The 19,172-nt window shown below is 41.2% G+C and overlaps 1 protein-coding gene across 1 annotated transcript; it reads right to left on the bottom strand.

Moving 5' to 3' along the window:
* Positions 1-4,931: 4,931 nt before the first annotated feature.
* Positions 4,932-18,135, bottom strand: LOC142586221 (multidrug resistance protein mrp-7-like). The gene is made up of 7 exons (XM_075697472.1): positions 18,129-18,135; positions 16,932-17,242; positions 12,500-12,694; positions 11,272-11,430; positions 10,151-10,317; positions 7,575-7,769; positions 4,932-5,157 (listed from the first exon to the last, which is right to left on the bottom strand). The coding sequence occupies exons 1-7, from the start codon at positions 18,133-18,135 to the stop codon at positions 5,013-5,015; spliced, it is 1,179 nt and encodes a 392-aa protein (XP_075553587.1). The 3' UTR covers positions 4,932-5,012.
* Positions 18,136-19,172: the final 1,037 nt, after the last annotated feature.

The raw sequence follows: 19,172 nt of genomic DNA, 5'->3' as shown, positions 1-19,172 counted from the left end.
CCCAAAGTGTTCGGTTCCCAATTCTAGAGCTCTCTAATAACAAAAGCAGTATACATAAATCACATTACGTAAGCTATTACCGATTATTTGGAAGTTTGTATAGTTAGATTTCTTTCTCAAGGTGGCATGATCTCAATGAGCAGCACCCCTCCCCCCCACACACAAAATTCATGAAACAGATGTACAAAATGAAGTCGTAGACTTCAATGGGTGCCCTTCAACAAGAATCATTTAACCACATTCCGACTAGCCACTTCACAACTGAGCATTTGTGTTCATTCATTTTGTTAAACATTGACGGATGTCAATGCAATGAATTAGTACAGCCAGGCCCCGTGGCAAATGATTCATTTCGTAAAGTGTCAATGTAAAAAAAACAAGTATTACTTTCTAATAGTGACTGATGTGCTCAATGTCCCTAAATGACAGTTGCGTGTAGTCGAAAAATTATCTGATGTGAATATTTGGTCATAGCATGGTTGGATTAGCGTCCTTTGTTGAATGTAGAGTGAGCGCTGTCTTTGTTTTGAAACAAGGGTGCTGAATATCATGGTACACCTCTGCGAATAGGAATGCTAGCCTGCTGTTAGGTTTGTTAAGTTGAGCGTTGGGTGCAGTAAATAATGTTGAACTTATTGTACAAAACTGCCAATTCCTGCTTTTAGCGCACATTTTGTGGTTCACTTTAATCAACCTTTTTTATCCCTTCTTTCAGGTGAGGCAGTCGTTGCCGAGAACAATCCAGTGACCTAAGCTACTTTGTCTTCCAGGTGAAATGTGCTTGGCTTCTATACTTTATCTGGCCAAGCGCTGATTCTTTAAAACGAACTGGCGACATTGAACACCTACCTGAACTTTCTTACGATGGAATTGTGTGCATTTATGATCTCTTCTTTGTTTTTAATGCCGTCGTAGCAATTCGTATCCTAAATGTGCCATGTATGTACGTGTCCTCCGAACCTTAGGAATGAATCATTACTCGGTTGCTGCTATACTGTACCTACCGTCTTCGGCAATCAAGTTACTCGGTCATATATATTTAGTGAAAATATATATGGTCGCAATTAAGTAAATCTTTTTGAGTTATTCTTTTTCTTCATCGTACTCCGTTTCATGCTTAGCAAGGAACTCTGCGGAACCTATGCAAATCTCACTATCTGAGTATCGCAGAGGAAATTCTTTTGAGCTGTGACGTATTGTGCAGAAAAAATAGTCTATTTATTATAACCACAATGTGTGGGCGTCAAGGTATCTCAAATCGAATAATTATTTATGCGCAGTTGCGCTTCCTGTAAGCTGCGTCCTGTATTTCTGTCGCGATTACAGGCGATGTCATTGCAGGCGGCGTCAGAAAGTTTTCATTCCACTCCTTGTGTGGTAATTTAGTTTGTCTATGCGGCAACTGTCGTGTAATACCTACGTCATGGATCGCGACACGAAAGAACGAGAGCTACTGGTAAGCCAAATGACATGACACGTACCTACGCCCTTTTTTTTCATGTGACGAGTAGTGACGGAGGTGACTATATGCTTTGTAGCGCTACCTGGTATGTATGAAACGCAACATAACCTCTCCGAAACCATTCCTGTCGGATTTCGTTTATCGCAATCGTAGTACTACTTAATTTCTTGTATCTCTGTAGAACATAAAGTGGTTCCTTAGGGACACATTGGTTTCGTTAAATGATTGCACTAAAGGGATTTGTGTATAATTTTCTGTCCGCGTACTGAATCTAACGGGAGTTTTTTTCTGATAGGCGACCATACGGCCACAATGCATGCCCAACTATTTTTAAGCAGTTTGTGCACAAACAGTTATCGTAAGAAAAAAAAGTCTGTTTTTCTCCCGCTTTGCCAACTAGTATATTCAGAGAAGTATATGTTAGTGGAGTCGATCGCCTTAACTTCTCGATTTCGTTGATACGACCGCTTTTTCATAGAACTCGTCCTACAAGAACTGCACGTGGAAACAAACATTGGCCAGTAAGAACAATTCTTCTGTATAATAATGAGTTCTTATGGCTACAATGCTGCGCACATTTTGCCTATATTTAGGATTTTTCTGCTACGCATTGTGTTAACGAATGCATGACCGGTTGGGCTCACAGCAAGGCTCCGACAAAGCAAGTTAGACTACAATATCCGTTAGGGCAGTTTTCTTTGAGACCAAGGCTATAATAACCGTCCTTCAACGACACAACGGAAATTAATGAGCGCAGCCGCACTTCGAAGTCAGACATTATGCGCCATAATACGTGCAGTACAAAGCAGCAACGAATAAACCTGCTTTCTACGTTACGTTCTGGCTGATATAGATTGCTTGATCTTGATATGATGTCCAACACACACAAACGAAAGATAAATGGGCTTTTTGCCGATTTCTGCAACTTGGTGTTTTGAGCGGGAAGATATCGCGTGTTTGATTGGATGCAAGGAATCCACTCGAGCTCCCGTTTCGGCTTAATAGGAAACCTACTGGTTCGTTAACCGCTGATATTGATAAGTACAATTAAATCTAACTTCTTCCTGAAGCTCCTAACCTAAAAATTTTACATATCTCGCGCAGTAGTGCTATAGAATATACTGGGAATTTTATGTGATCACTTGACACACGTCAACAATCATGAACGTCTTTTATGCTCAAGAATATTAATTAACGTTTTTTAACGTTCTCTGGTCCAAGCTTTACAAATTAGGTGAGAATTTTAGACTGCATTCGTCAGAATCAAAATAACCTGAGGCAAAGACATTCCCACTGCATATTTCACGTTTTTCTGATGAACTGTCAAAATCTAAATGTGTTGTAAGCATTCCGTGTATGCTAACATTACTACTTAGCAATTATTTAAGAATGATATATGATGAAATATTATTTAGAGACCAATATGTGCGCATCCCAAAGTAGAATATAAGGATTACACAGTAAGGTAAAAAACAATATAGGCGCTGAAATTTAATATTAGTAAGACTTTTAGTAATATTAGTAAGTAATATTGTCATTTGTTAAATTTCAGGAAAAGTCACGATTATTTGAAGTGAAAATTTTATTAGTTACGTATATTAGCGTTGTGGATAATTCTACTTATGAAAAAGATATTTTGTTCGTTTTTTTGCATTCTCTATATCCTATGTAATATATTAGGCTTCCTAGATGAACACTTGTACCAGAAAGAGCTAAAATATTTCTCAAGAGACGATCACTGCTTAGCGTAAAGAAAACAAAATATTCATTGAAGTCATTCTATAAAACCTAATTAACGCAATCACATTGCCAAACGCACCTTTCCCAAACAACCTTGTTGCATTATTCTTGGGCATATAACGGAAACAGTTTTTTTAGGGGGCGTTAGAAGTAAAATTGTCAGCAAGAAAAAGGCTGTCCTTGTAGCTTTTATATTTATTTATTTATTTATTTATTTATTTATTTATTTATTTATTTATTTATTTATTTATTTCCAAATACTGCATCCCTATTTAGGGCTTTGCAGGAGTGGAGTACAGTAAACATAAGAAACAGAAACAAAGGCAGTTGAACATAATAGATAATGGGAAAAAAACAACAAGGGGAAGCAATCTTATCGCACTAGTGCTTCTACAAAATCACGTAGTGGCAATTCACGAACAGAACGGGGTAATTTATTCCAGCACTCGACAACTCTCGCGAAATAACTGTGTTGGAACATATTAGTATTTGCAAAGAAAGGCTTTAGGTTGAGGGAGTGGCAACGTCTGGTTAGAAGAGCACTGGCATATCTGATGTAATCATCAGCAGATAGTTGATAGCATGAATGAATTATCGAATGTAACAGCTTCATGGAATCTATATGTCATCTTGTGCATAAAAGAGATAAATTCAAGGAATTCATTGCAGATGAGCCTGAAAAATTACAATCATAGCGATGACAAATGAAGCGAACAGCCTTCCTTTGTACCGATTAGACTTTGTTGATGTCGCACACATTATACGGGTTCCAAACGCATGAAGCGTACTCTAATACAGGACGAATGAGCGTTTTATACATTAGTAATTTGGTGTCTTTTTGCGATTTAGATAATGTTCGTCTCAAGGAACCTAATTTTCTTTGTGCTGTAGATGTGATGTGATCAATATGCTGGGACCACTGCATGTTGTGCCTGAAAGTAACTTCAAGGTATTTGTACACCCGTGCCCGTGGAACTATTCTGTTATTGAAAGCGTACACATGCTGTGATGGAAAATGGCTGCTTGTGGATGACACTACTACGGTTTCTTGAAAGTTGATGCGTATCTGCCAGTCCGTACACCAAGTGCAAAGTCGGTTGAAGGAATCTTGAAGAAAGACGTGATCACTCGGAGATGAAATTACCTGGTATAGGACACAGTCGTAAGCATAAAGATGGATTTTTGACGTAATATTGTTCGGAAGGTCATTTATAAAGATTAAAAATAACAAAGGTCCAAGAACAGAGCCTTGTGGAACACCTGATGTTACATTTACAGTGGAGAACGAAGTGGAATTAAACCAATTGAGAGCGAGAGTTAAGAAAGCTAGCTATCCAGTCGATCAGTCGAGGATTACTTAAAATTAGGTTTAGTTTACTTAGTAGCTTGTTGTGTATAACCGTGCCAAAAGCTTTGGAAAAGTCTACAAATAATGCGTCAATTTGATTGCCAATATCATGATTTCTAGTAATGTCATGTGAAAATTCCACCAGTTGTGTTCGTTCACAACGAATACAACTGGTGGAATTTTCGTTCAGGACAAGTAATCAGCACCAATGCCATGAGTATAACCGGAAAATGGTGTTTTGAGCTTTCAACATAATAAGGGCCAATAAAATGGCTAATAAATTTTAACATACGATATTAGGCATTTTTATACGACTGTACTTTTAAAGTCCATCAGTGCAGGCAAGTAGGTACACTCTTAAAGAACATCTGGTAATTTTATTACAATGAGCGACCTGCAGGAACTAAATTTTGGGTAATAAATTGAGGCAGTGAACATAGTTTTGTGAATCTAAGTGTTGACTTATTTCATCTGTGAATCCTGCACTTTCATATCCGGGTCTATGCCGGAACATTGCACCAAGCTACGAAAGGTAGAACTTTGGTCGGTGAGCAGTTGCCGAACCGGTCCATATTCCAAAACTCGTCCTTCGCCCATCACGACCACCCTGAAAAGAAACAAGGTATTGGTGTATGCGCGCTGATATGCAGGGAAATTATGAATACGCAAGAAATTGCATGTATTGTTAGCTGATTGTGGCAACCAATATAATAATGCATTACTATAGTTTTCATGACACACATCCAGCTCTAGCTCGCAATTGCTAATCTACAGGGGCTAAGTGTATGTATGTATGTGTGTATGTATGTATGTATGTATGTATGTATGTATGTATGTATGTATGTATGTATGTATGTATGTATGTATGTATGTATGTATGTATGTATGTATGTATGTATGTATGTATGTATGATCGGGGTTGTTGGAGGAGTATGGGAGAGGCCTTTGCCCTGCAGTGGGCGTAACCAGGCTGCTGCTGCTGATGATGATGATAATGATGTATGTATGTATGTATGTATGTATGTATGTATGTATGTATGTATGTATGTATGTATGTATGTATGTATGTATGCATGCATTCATGCATGTATGTATGTATGTATGTATATATGTATGTATGTATGTATGTATGTCCGACAATGACACCAACGAAATCAGGGGCAATCATATATCGCTCGCCATTGAAAAATAGCAATGATAAATGAATGGAAATGAAAACGAATGAAAAAACAACTGGCCGCAGGTGGAGATATGAACACGCGTCTACGCATTACGCGTGCTATGCTCTTACCAATTGACTTATCATAGCGCCATTTTCCCACGCACTTTCTGAGGTACTTATATTTGTGTATTTAAACTATGTGGGCACATAATGTTGATGCCGCTCTATACATATCAGTATCGGGCGAGCATGCAGTGATCGAGATTGCTATCACGTCATGCATTGGCATCTGCTAATGGCGTGCAAGGCACACATTTCAACGCTTAAATTTGGGGTGCCAGGGTTAATGTGGCCAGAATTAGTTACACTGTTGAAATCAGCCCCTTCAACTTGCAATAATTCGGGCAACGGTTACAGTCCTTGGTTGACGGACTTCAAGTTTTGTATTGGGATCAATCGTCTGGTCTCCGAGGTTACAGGAAGTTATCCGATTTGCATAAATACTTGTCAATTTAATAGCTCGAGTTACAATTACCTGTGATGAAAGTAATCCAGTAGAAATTGCTTACATATCGTGTATATTGCTTCTTCAAGAGTTGTTGAACGAATTTTTCGGAAAATGCCAATATACGCAGCGCAGAGACTCGATCCCCCGTGTGTTGCGATTATCACACGTTGCTTCAGAACCCGTCTACTGACGCATTTTAAGGAGCCGTTTTAGTGTCGGCAGCACAATTTTATTCTGCAAACAAAAAAATACCTCAGTTTTGGTGCTGCCATATTCTGTGAACGATAATTTGCATTAGTGGGCACAGGTTATAGTCGTGCAAGGATATTACATTTGTGGACATTGTTGTCACTTATCTGGCGGAATGGAACGCAAGTAAGGTCACGACATTGTTAAAATATCGGGTAACCGAATGTCAAAGCAATAAAAGGTACAAATATCTAGTCATTTCCAGGCTCCTTTTAGGTGTACTTCTCTAGGATCGCGAAATCACGGCCTGTGTTCAGAATAGCTGCCATACAAGACGCAGAAAGTCCACTACGCAGTGGGTAGTTTTTGTTTCATTTACCATGCAAAGCCTGTGTTATCAGAAATCGCCCAAGGCAGATAGCGATGTCTTTATGCTTAAGCTGGGTTAATCAACAACTGGACAGTAGTTTCATGAAACATTTAAATGCTTAATTGAATAATTATAAAAGCTCACTAACCTTTGGCCTTTTATTTTGAGCATATATTGCGTTTTACGAAATGCAACCGGTGAGTTTACTTAGACCAACTTCTATGAATTATATAAGTTTTCGGGATATTCAGTGACAATATATGCGCCAAATACCTGGGTGTGCCACTTACTTTGACACGTCAATGTACAAGACGGTGTTTTGTTTAGAAAATGCGCAACACCGCATTTCAGCTTATGCTTGATGGCGCTTATCTCAAAACCAGTGCCTCCTAACTCTTGCCAAGCGTGTATGTCGTGCAATGTCGCTGGGTAACTCGCAAGTCGTGCCATAAGGTCATTAGTTCAACATATCATGAGGAACCTTTTATCAACTTCTTCTCCATCCAGATTCATTGCGTACCTATTGTTCGCCTCTTCGAACAATACAGTTCGGAGATTAGATGCGGGCTATCTTCCGTAGGCAATTTTGAAAATTATGTATAGTCTGGCTATGTTCAGAAAGAATCTACCTAACGAACCACGCAGTAACTTTGTACCGGCGATTGTTTGACATTATTCTAATATTGCGAATACGGTTGCCCTCCTGTATTCTAAATTACAATAACTGCTGTTTTACTAATGCGCATAGTTGTTTCTGGCAACCAAGCTACAAGTTTATTATTTAGGAATACGCACCTGTCGTAATCCAGTATGGTATCAATGCGATGCGCAACTGTAATAACTGCGCATTGAGCAAAGCTCACTCGCAGTGTTTCCTGCATCCTGCGATCCGTCTCGAGGTCTATTTGGGATGTGGCTTCGTCGAGAACAAGAATTTTGGTCCCTCTCAGCAGTGCGCGGGCCAGCGACACCAGTTGACGTTGGCCGACACTGCCGAAGGTCACATTCGCGGTGTCACAAAAAAGAACATAAACATGGTTTCACATTAAACTTCAGGGAGCACCAAGAATCTCATGAAGTATTTCAATTACGGATAGTCTCCCTCAATTTCTTCAATTACTGCATCACCGAGCCTCCTTGCTTTTTTAGGAAAACCATGGTAAAATACCCGAAACGATATATTATTTCATTTATTTTATTTCCAGTCACAATAGATATTCGGGAGCCAATTTATTAGGCTATATTTACAGCACCGTAAATCCAGCAAACTTAGCACCTAGTGATTGTGAGCACTTGTGTTTATGGCTGAATGTGATAAGGAACTAAATGGTTACGCAAAAAATTTATTTTTTGTGAAGCCACAGCTATATACCGCAGGGGAGCTACCCGCTTTTTCTGTTCTCGACGCACTCGAAGGCGACCAAAAATGTGTCTTGTTTTTTGGCGTATGTGCCTCAACGATCGCACTGTAAAATAAGCTACTTGCATAAATAGCAGCTGGTTGCTTTTTTATTCCCAGTTTCCAGTAGTTGAAAATATGCATACGTGTGCTGGATATACGTTAAAGTTAAAAGCGCTCCTCCACATTCAACGAGAACGCCAGTTGCATCATGAAAGCACAACACACGCGTAATAGGTAATCTTCGCACAAAGGGAATGTGGGCAACGTCAATGAAGTATATCTTGTTTTCAAAAGAACCTTGAATTACGGATCACACCCAGAGTCACATCAATGGTTCTTGGAGTGTGGACGCCTTCCATGACTCATTGGATAGCTCTTAAAAAAGTTCATGGCAATAGCTTGCAGAATAAGACTATAATGGTGAAGGTAGCGTCACTCACTGGAGGGCGAACAGCAGAACAACATTAGAGTAGGGAGATGATATTTTTTGTCATTCCTTACGTCAACTCAAGGTCAAGCGCTGTAAAACGCACATAAGAACCTATTGCCAAGTTTCAGAGCAACAATAATTATTTGCTGTCATACTTTTCCTACAAACGAGGATCCCTTTTAGAAAAAAACCATGAGCCATTCCACTCTGTGAAGGTGGTTGATAAGCGAAGCTGTATGAGCCAATGATGATCATAGTTTTTGTTCACGGACAACAAATATGCATGGAACCCTAGCCATATACAGCAACGCTGTAAAGCATTCTCACGGTAGGACTGTTCATGCTAGACAATCATAATGTGGTACCAATGCTCAGTGGATCTAGTAAGACACTGAAAAACAACGGTTACTAGTAATATATATGTGGATTCGGACACATATTTGTTCCAAGGAGAGGCATGCACCATGACGCCCTCATTCATTACCTCATCTCATATCTGTGACTGCAGCAGTTGCCACTCGCGATTTCGGCCGTACGACACGCGCGTTCCACCGTTATGTATTTTATCAGCAAATTCATCACACCTATCCTCATTGTTTAAAATGGACGGGACATTTCGCTCTGTTTTGTGACGTCGTGACACTGTCGGTGACGCCTAAGCGGTATTTCGAGACTATCTTTATCACGCAATTAAATTAACCTATGTTCCACCACTTTCATGCTTGCTAATTGTCAGCTGTCTTCGTATGAGATGCGTGTGGTACTGTTTTAATCACTCCTTTAAGGGCTCTAGTATTCCTTCATGCACACAACTACAGGAACAGCACGCGCCCTTATAGGTAAAAAGGCAGGGCGGGAATGGCACTGAAGAAACTGAAGGCGCCTGTTAGTACAGAACTGATATAGCTCACTGCCGGGAGATAGAACTCGAAGCTTACACAAGGGTCACTTCACTTTTCGTGATCCAAGAAAATAACGGAGGATTGAGGACACCTACAGCAGAATCGAATCATCCTGAAAGTTATATAATCGCACGTTTTCACTGATAATTGCATGCAGAGAGCTCCCGCACTCCTCATTTTGAATCACATCGTCTCGTTGCTTTCTTTCTTTTCTTGCTAGGTGCAATAGAGCTCACTTTGCAGATATGAAGAAAATAATTAAAACTAAAGTGGTACATGCAAAAGCAAGCATGAATAAGCCTGTCGTGTTGGTACTACGCTGTACTTGTGAAGCGTGAAATTACCTGCAATGGGCCGGAAATCCAGGCCCACTTTGAAGTGCTGGCACCTCAGTTGCATAAATGTAGTAAAATCCAGAAGGCAGAAATATTGTACAGCAACATACTATATCCATTACAGTGCGTCTTGCCAGCAAGAGTCTCCACATGTTTTAATCGATCTTATTTAAATGTGGTCTCCGTATTTGAGAAGATTTTCTTTGATAGGCTGAAAGGTGAATTTGCTTTCAAGGTTCCGTGCTGCTATACATGTCGGCATGCCCTCATTATTGCAGTATAGTGAAGTGCACAATACCTACCTCAAGTTTTCACCCTTTTCTCCTATGACCAAAGAGAGGCCACCGACGGTTTTTTCGACAAGTGTACTCAAATCGACGCGTTGAAGAACTGTCCATATCTCTCTATCTGACCTGCAGCATTCGGGGTCCAAATTTTCTCGCAGCGTTCCGGACCACAGCGATGGGTCCTGTATGGAGTAGTAAAAGTGTGTTTTAAGGCAACTTTATATAGCTGTAATCAGCTCGGATGCAGACGGTGGCCCATTGCCACTTTCTGCACCAATTACAAAAAAAAAATAACATGCATCTCGTACACCTTGGCTGAAACAACAAATTTCTAGTAATAAGAACAAGGAGTACTAGAAATTGAGACACAGCATCTTTGTTGATTACAACAAACAGGCCCAACAGAAAGAGAATTCAAGGAAACAATAGGGCACGTGAATTTGCTTTTATATAAAATTGTGAAATAGCACAAATAATGAAAATATTAGTAGACGAATAAGCAACTTGCTGGGGGGGGCAACCCACATTTTTCGCATAACGTGTTTCTCATAACACTTGTATGCTTGTGTATATGTACAACAGCTTGCCCTGGCAGCATTAGCCATGCCAAATCAGCGCTGTGACGTTGGATGTTGAGCAACTCCTCAGCCACGGACGTCGCGCAGAACGTGAACTTTAGCACTAGACAGCGGGCAAGATAGCTTTAGATATTTCTTTCATCAAAGTAGAGGGCTTCGTCGCTTGTTTTTCCAAATATCATCAAATGCAAGCGTACGTCCAAGTTGAACTCAGCTCTCCTGACGCAGTGCCACCGAGTGAATGCACCACGAAAAAATGCCCGTACTTATATGACTGCTCGCTCTTTGTCTGTCAGAGAGTAACGGCAAAAATAGTATGTCGCGCCTTGCTTGTACGTCAAGAAACCTTCAATAGATCCTTTGCAGCTTTGACTCTCGTCAAGTGCTTCAACCATGCTTTTACAATAAGTGCTTCTGGGGTAGTATCGGAAAACATCGGGACACGAAAATAACCTAAATAACGAACATTATATTTATAGGGCAACCAATTTTTTAACGTAAACCCGGTGGGCTACAAAAGAAATTCTACAATAAATAGAAGCAAGCAGTTTGACCTACTTGGTGAATGACGCTGATAGCAGAGCGAAGTGTCTTCAGCGGCACGCAAGAAATGTCGATTCCGTCAATGGTGACAGAGCCCGATGTGCATGGAATCATACGCAGCAACGCGAGTATAATGGAAGACTTTCCTGCACCCGTTCTGCCCACGATAGCTACCTGGAATTCAAACCAATGCAGAGGAGATGTCACAATAACATAGCACCACGTGGTATACGAAATACACGAACCGCGGCATTAGGCGCGTCACGAAATATGTAATTGGAAGTACAGAATCAAATGAATAGATATAAAAGCCTCATTTAATGAGCCATCTTATTTGACACAATCAGTCCGAAGCGCGTTTTATGTGTTCATTATTTAAGAACCATACGAACTAAATTTGTTATGTCTCTTGAGCACTGTGTAGTTTTAAGACATTAACAACCGTCCTCGACGTGCTTCAATTACCTTAATATTTTTGTTTGCAAAATACTGTGTTCTATGGTTTGCACTTCAATCGAATCCTATGGCTCGTGCAACAGCCCACGACGCGGTCTTTCCCCCGTATGCAATAAAGAAGACATCTCAATGTACGTTTATGTCCGTGGACGTTAAAAGAAATCCATTTGCCCTAATATTCCATGCGCTCTACAGTTCTTTAAAACTTTCTTCTATGAGCTATTAATGAAATATTTAATAAAAAATAATATTGTTAGAGTTCGTGTTCTATATTTGTTTTTATCGTTTCTTTGACCCATAACAGAACCTGTCGGCGGCTGTTCGAAAATATTATTTTACGCTCTAAAACACGAGCTAAAGGGTCATCGTTGCATATGAACCAGTGCGTGTCCTCTTTAAGCCTCTTTTGGAAAACCAAGAATTCATTTGGTTCACGAAAAGACCAAAAGGACCGAACCTGAATATAAAGCTCATACATTTTTTTCAATGTTTCAAGTCGCATTTCTGTTTAGTAAAGCAGAGTTTCGCTTACTAATTTCTGCAGATACATTTTTGTAGAATCACCCATGAAGAGTAGACTGCTCAAATCCAGCAGTGTTGGCAGATTATTCGACAAATTTCAGAACCGAACTGCAGAGAGAAATGTGTGTCTCCAAATTGTTGCATTCTTTTTAAACCTGTCGGCAAGTTTTCAGGAGACAAAGAAACTTGCACCACTTCAGAACCCGAACAGCGTTTATATTAAAGAAATTGTATGATAATTCGAGCACACACAAATAAAAACTACCTTCTCTCCGGGCTGGACACTGAATGAAAGATCCTTTATGGCATCTTCGGTTGTGCCCGGTCGGTACGAAGCGTTGTAATGATGAAACTCCACTGCACCATGGCAAGGCCAACGCTCAAAATTCGTCTTGGTGAAGACACCACCACACCCGAAATCTTTGTCCCCACTCAAACAGTTGTCATTAGATACCATTGCCTGCGAATGTAAATGGGCGCAAATGGTTTTCTTCTTGAGCTCCAGATTTATTGCAAGCATGTGTGGACTATAGAGACTCGTGCACTAGTTCCACATACTTTACACTGTAGACCAGCCAAACAGAATGCGCACAACATAAAATTTATTGAATTACTCTATTTATTAAACGCTTAAAGTGAAATTGACCGTATTCAGCACAACCAGATGATTTTAACTGTTATCTTCATGGTGAAGGATCCTTCAAAGCTGCTTCTTTCGGCTTAAGAGTAGGGACTGAAAACTATAAATCCTCACGGGAAATTAAAAAATAACGTTTTAACTTTTGGTTGGGGCCTAAGGGAGTGAGATGTTCGAACTATGCGTTTTTCAGCTCCAATATAAGTGTCGAATATTGGCAGCCACAAAGATGTTCAACATTGTCCTATTAAGTATTTTTGGTTGCAGGCCCCATCCTGTTTTTAGAGAAATGTGAGGCACAACGTTTAAGGTGTGACGATTGCGCAGACAAAATATTTTGGAAAATTATGGCAAATAGCTAAAGGCATATCTATCGCTTTAATTTGCTGGCGTTTCCATTTCGAAGTTTGCTGTGTTTTTACTTAGTTACGAGCCAAGTTATTTCAGTGATACTCTTCTTATAGGGGACAAGAACACGCATTTAGTCAAGCCTCACTAATTTAAACAGCTAGCGTTCCTTCTGTTTGTTGCCTGAGGCCGTGAATATTGAAGAATTTTAGAACTGTATTTTATGTCTGAGCTCAAAATCTAGTAATCTGATAAATTATATTAGTTGACGTACTAGCAGACAGAAGATAGAAACAATAACATCTCCAAGTCTGAACAGGAGAATGTCTTTTGAACAGGCATTCGCAGCGACCGACATCTGCATCCATGTTTTCACAGCAAAAGCAATAAATAGTTTTCGATGCCTACCTGCAGGCATTCTGTGTAAGAGCCTACGAGAAAACTGTGGAATGCTTCAGAATTAGTCTTCATATCTCACTAATATTGTAGAAAAAATTGATTGATTGAACACCAATGATTTTACTTTGTATTTCACATGCATATAAAACGGACAAGTGTTTATTTGCATTTAACCACATATAAAATAATTCAATGCTCACTTCTTCTTCTGGTAGCTCCGTGTATTCGAGTGCCCGTTTGAAGGCTACATCACCCTGGGTCATCCAAAATACGACCAAAAAAACTCCTGTTATAGCGAAAGGCGCCTGAAAGGAAAAATGAATTCAGGAATATTGAAGGAAAATTGAGTCTGTGCTAGTTGAGAGAAATATTTAACAACACGCCTTAGTGAAATAAGCACGAAACAAAGGTCTCATTTACTAGGCAAGGCATCAGCTGTGGTTAATGTGCAACTAGTTTTTGATAATTAGCTCTGAGTTTCTGTGGCACCCTCATCTTATACAGAACTTGAAGTTAATAGGTTAATATCGGCTTTCTAAAGTCTGCGAATATGAAATCTTAACTTTACTGCACGAGACGCTAAAGATGCGCACAATGGAGCCGTACTGTAAGGTAGCTTTTACTTCTAAGCTTACGTAATTATGTGGCAAGCTCTTGATTATGGCGTCCCTTAAATGCTGAATTACTTGGGCCAAGAAAAAAAATCTCGCGTGTGCTTTTTTTTCCTGAAGTTTGGACAACTATCTAAAACTGAGGTATATAAGGTTTATCTACTGCACCTCCATTTTTTTTAACCGAAGTGCGGTATTACCCTTACTGATGTCATGCTCTGAAACTCTTGCAACCTACCGTCAATGACGACAGCAGAGAGAGACCCACGGTGGCTGCAGATGCAACGTCGCCCTGAGCCGGAACAGCGACAACGAATGCAGTGACGAGTGGGACAATCTGGGCGCTGAGCGTAACAACAAAGCGGGTGAACGCGTAGCAAATGATGAACAAGTGAAATGCGCGTACGTATTCATTCATGAGTCGCCTAAAAAGGCCGAGGAAGTTTTCTACAACTCCGAAAACTCGTATTGAGCTCAAGTTTTCCAATGTTTCGGTTACATGCTGCAGGACTCTGGACAACCTTGTGCTCTCGTAAAAACGTCCTAGGACTGTGACCTGTAAGCAGTAACGCTGCAAATGAATATGAGAAATCGGACATTAGTACCGGTCTTACGGACACTTCTGAGAACAATCGAAGCACCCGTTAGAATGAAAGGATTTCGCAAACACCCCAAAAAGCCCATCTAAGAATCAGTTTCATTAGCAGCCCTAATTCAGCAAAAGGCAATAAACAAAAAAACGACATCGGAAACCAGCTTCGTGTTGATAAATACAAATTCAGCCGTCATTTCTTGCCCTGTGTATAAATAAATTTTCACAATAGCCCTCGCCAAACTCTTTTTCATGAAAGATAAACTTGCGGGGAGCCTAATGTTGACGCCTTAGCTAATATTTTATGTTAGGAATGAATAACGAGAACACGAGAAATACTTATTTCTACTACACTTATCTGTATGTGCTGCCTTCTTTCGTCTGTTGACTAGTATGTAGGAGGGTAACTATAAACAATTTTGCTTGTAATGGCTAAGAGCTCTTCAGAAGGATTAATAAGAAAGGCGCTCTTTCCTGCTGCTCATGCAGGTAGATAGTACATGAATGCATGTGCGGTACGTTTTAGGCAGTTCATTCCTTCTTGCCGAGTATGCGTGCAGGCACGATAAATGCAGCATGTCGTATACGAAGGCCTTTGCCCCATATCAGGCATCTCTCACGTCTTGCATAACTGACTTTCTTATGTGTATCACTGCACTAGCTGCGGAGTTGGGATCTGAAATTTGTAAACTACCGTCACAAAGAAGAGGAATGAGATATGTGCCCAACTTTTCCTTCGATGAAGGACGGAGATGAAAGAGAACATGTGCGCCGCTTGGGAAAACTTGCCCCCGATGAATCAATTGGGTTTACGGCGTGCAAATTCATCTTTGCTGAAATAATGTCACGTGCTGGACACAAACGCTGGTGTTGACAGATTTTCGAACGCAACAGTCTCTTCGCAAAAATAAGGCTTGCGCCTCGTAACAATTACCACAGAAACATATTCCTCAATTTCACACGCAGCTCTCAATGCAGCTCTAAACAAGTATTCAGGAGTAGTAGTGTCCTCGAAGCCCATAGAAAAATAGAACAAAAGGTTAAGCTGTGTGAGCACCTCATAAACGGATGTTCTACGCGGAGAGTTGCATTGCCCTGTAGATTGGGAATACTTGCGCACAAAAAACGCTCATTTGTATTTCTCAGTGATTGCTACAATTCCTCATAAATGTACATTTGGAACATCACTTTTTTGCAGATTCATTGATTTCTTTAAAAACTAAGGCATAGCTTTCTTTTTGTTTCGATGGTGTCGTCAGCAATAGCCAGATGCAAGCCCGAACAGCCAAACTGGTGCAGATGTGTGCTGTCAAAGTTGCATTACGCAGCTCTTCACCCAATGTTATTCTGGTCGCTATCTTAGGAAAAAGACAACTGCTAACTCAGCGTATTAATTACATCCCCATTGACAACTTACCCAATTATTTATCCTTCACCTCAACCCTGAAGAGAAGCTAAGGAAGAGAATACCATGTTTCTGGCGTAGAGCATCAAGTACACTAAAACAATCCACAGCAGGTGCAAGGTGCCAAGATATTCGAGGTAAAAGTGCAAAAAAGCGGTTATTTGGGTAATTAGAAAGTATAATTCTACTACTAAAAGCTTACTTTGCTGTTTGTATTACAGGAAATGTGCCCAGCGTAAAAAAAGAAAAGAAAGCAGCTCACGCAAACGTAAGAACCCTACGTCTAGTGCAATCAGACAAGTGCAACGTCGAATGCAACGGCAACTGAAACAGAACTTGAAAAGCAGGTACTCGAGGGCCTAGCATTGAAATATTATTAGGAGTAAAAAGCTGTGCTTTGTATTGTAGGGCGAATATTTATCTAGTAATTATTGTATTGTGTGAAAAAGCATTCGAGCATTTTTCTATTGACCGACTAGGGAGAATTTGTTTCTGTAATACACATTCTTTTCCTCTCAGCAACATTTATGGGTTCGCAATGGTGCTTTGTGTGAATTTCAGGAGAATGCAAAATTATCCTGTTATAAACAATGCCATGTACTTTTTCATGCTGCTTCTATGTTTTTACGTGGCCGCGTCCGTACTTCTCAGAGCGCACTGCATTCTTAGCACAGAGAATTCGCGGAAAAAACACGCTGTACGTACCACCACAAACACGAGAAAAATCTCAGTGACACAAGCGATGCCAAAGACGATGGGTGCCTGGGATCCGATGACGACCTGTCTTCCCAGAAAGCAGAAGATGTTTTGGAGCAGCTGCTTGTAAGCCACGAAGATGCGGACATCGTTAGTTTCCAGATCAGCTGTGAAACGGTTCAGGATCTTCCCACGAGCTGTCGAATCGAAAAAAGAAATAGGACTCCTCACTATCTTCTCCAGCATGTCGATGTGAAGTTTGGTGGACCAGTGCCATGTTGCCTGGGACAGCAGAAGACCGCCGGCGAGCTTGCACAGTGCTGGAAAACAAGAACAAATAACGCCACTGCTCTTATCTGATTTAGACACCGAAATTCCACTGCCGAGCATACCGCCCGCAAGCGATACCACGAATATGCAGGCTGCCCCACGTAGCTTGAGCCAAGATTTTAAACATAAAAGGCGGGTCGGAAGCGGATTGCACCGAGCACATACTGTTTGCATTCGCCTATAGTAACTCAGACACTTTCCCCCCCATACCTCACTCATTAATTAAGCTTAATTACCCTACTTTTTAATTACTGGCAAAGGAGAACAAGTATGATACGTAGATTTGTAGTGCACCTTAAGAGAGCACGCATTGAGTTGTTTCCTGTAAGATGCGTTTCACGAAGTCCTTTCTTTCTGGGTTGCAAAGAAAGCCCGAGAAATCTGAAAAAGCTACGTCACGGAGCTCTTGCGCATTGGTATTGCACTGCTCTCAAGCGTGCGTTCGGGGAACAGCGTCGGCAGCACGCATTTGCGCCGTCAGTCGACGAGAGCCGCCAGCGCAGTCGCCTACAACCTTCATAACGCCGTGGCGCTTCTCCGTCGCCAGTCACAATGCCGTCGCCCTTGTTCACCAACCCAATGCTTGAGGGCAGCGTGATACCAATGCGCGAGCGCTCCGTCGCGTGCTTTCTTTCTTTTCATGTTTCGCCGGCTTTCCAACCGGGAAGAAAGGTCTATGTGAAAGGACTCGGTGGGTGATTTCTGAAGGTATTCTACAAATCTACGTATTATACTTGGGGTTCCGCGCGAATATTTAAACAGTTAGGTAAGAAAACTTAAGTAAAGAGTGAACGATGGCGAAAACAAGAAAATTGCCTAAGTTACTATAGGCTATTTTGAATAGTAAGCGTTCGGTTAAATTCGCTTCCGACTTGCCTTTCATTTTGAATATCTTGGCTCAAATTACGTGTTGCACCCGGTATACCGGTGGCTGCTTCACCCCAGAATGGTCCCCATTGTACAGCATTCAACAAAGTGAACCGAACAATCGTCCTGCAACTTTTTAGTCTTCATCGACCGATCGTACAAACACTGAGACACTGCGACGACCCTCAAAACCGCACAAGATCGAAAGCAGTTTTGTGACCAGTTCCACTATACATCAAGAACAGCGTCACGGCCTAGTTTTACTGCGTAGCTCCTCGGTACTAAGTGTACGTGCGTGGTCTCGCTTACTCGAATACATATCTGAATGGTCTAGTGCGTCACGGACAATATGAGGACATTGTTCGCACATTCTTGGTTCTCTTCGTACTAGATGTTTAGAAGAGGTGATGTTCTTGATATTATAAGATATACTTCACTTTTTATCTCAGCGTAGATGAGCCTTCGCTACTGTAAGGTGGATATATATCTTTATATTTGTTTTTGTTGAACAATAATTCCAAGATCGCAGGCGCCGAATACATTTTTGCACTCTGCGCGTCAGGGAAGAAGAGGCGCCGAGCAGTGCAGACGTATCCCCGTCGGCTCCCGCGTTCTTAAATATTTTTGGGCGTCTTTCCAAGAAGGAACCCTAGATATATATACCTCATCGGAACTGCCAAGTTTCAAGGAATCCGCCGATGCTAGAGGTTTATCGGTGGGTGGATTTTTCGTCATATTCTGAGGCTTTTGCTCTACGATCACGATGATGAGGGAGCTAGCCCGAACGGGCACAGCCTGCTCTCGGCACGGCGGTGCGGGCAGGCCTGCCTGTAGAAGCAGTCCCACGCTTGCGTTTTCCCGTCTCTGTGCGCGGCTGAAGCGACGACACGTGCGTTCATCGAAAGCGACGCCATGCCCGAAGTCGTAACTGTGGAAGGTATGGACGTCACCCAGGAAGATCTCAACGGTGCGGGGTGGATCACTGCCCTCAGCAACCGTAAAAAGCAGGAGACGAAGAGGCCGCCATTGCGAGATGGCCAACGTGGTACTGTG

Source organism: Dermacentor variabilis, chromosome 6, assembly GCF_050947875.1.
Source record: "Dermacentor variabilis isolate Ectoservices chromosome 6, ASM5094787v1, whole genome shotgun sequence".
Lineage (NCBI taxonomy): Eukaryota > Metazoa > Arthropoda > Arachnida > Ixodida > Ixodidae > Dermacentor > Dermacentor variabilis.
The sequence above is the reverse complement of the archived record's forward strand: the minus strand, read 5'-3'. Positions and strand labels throughout refer to the sequence as shown.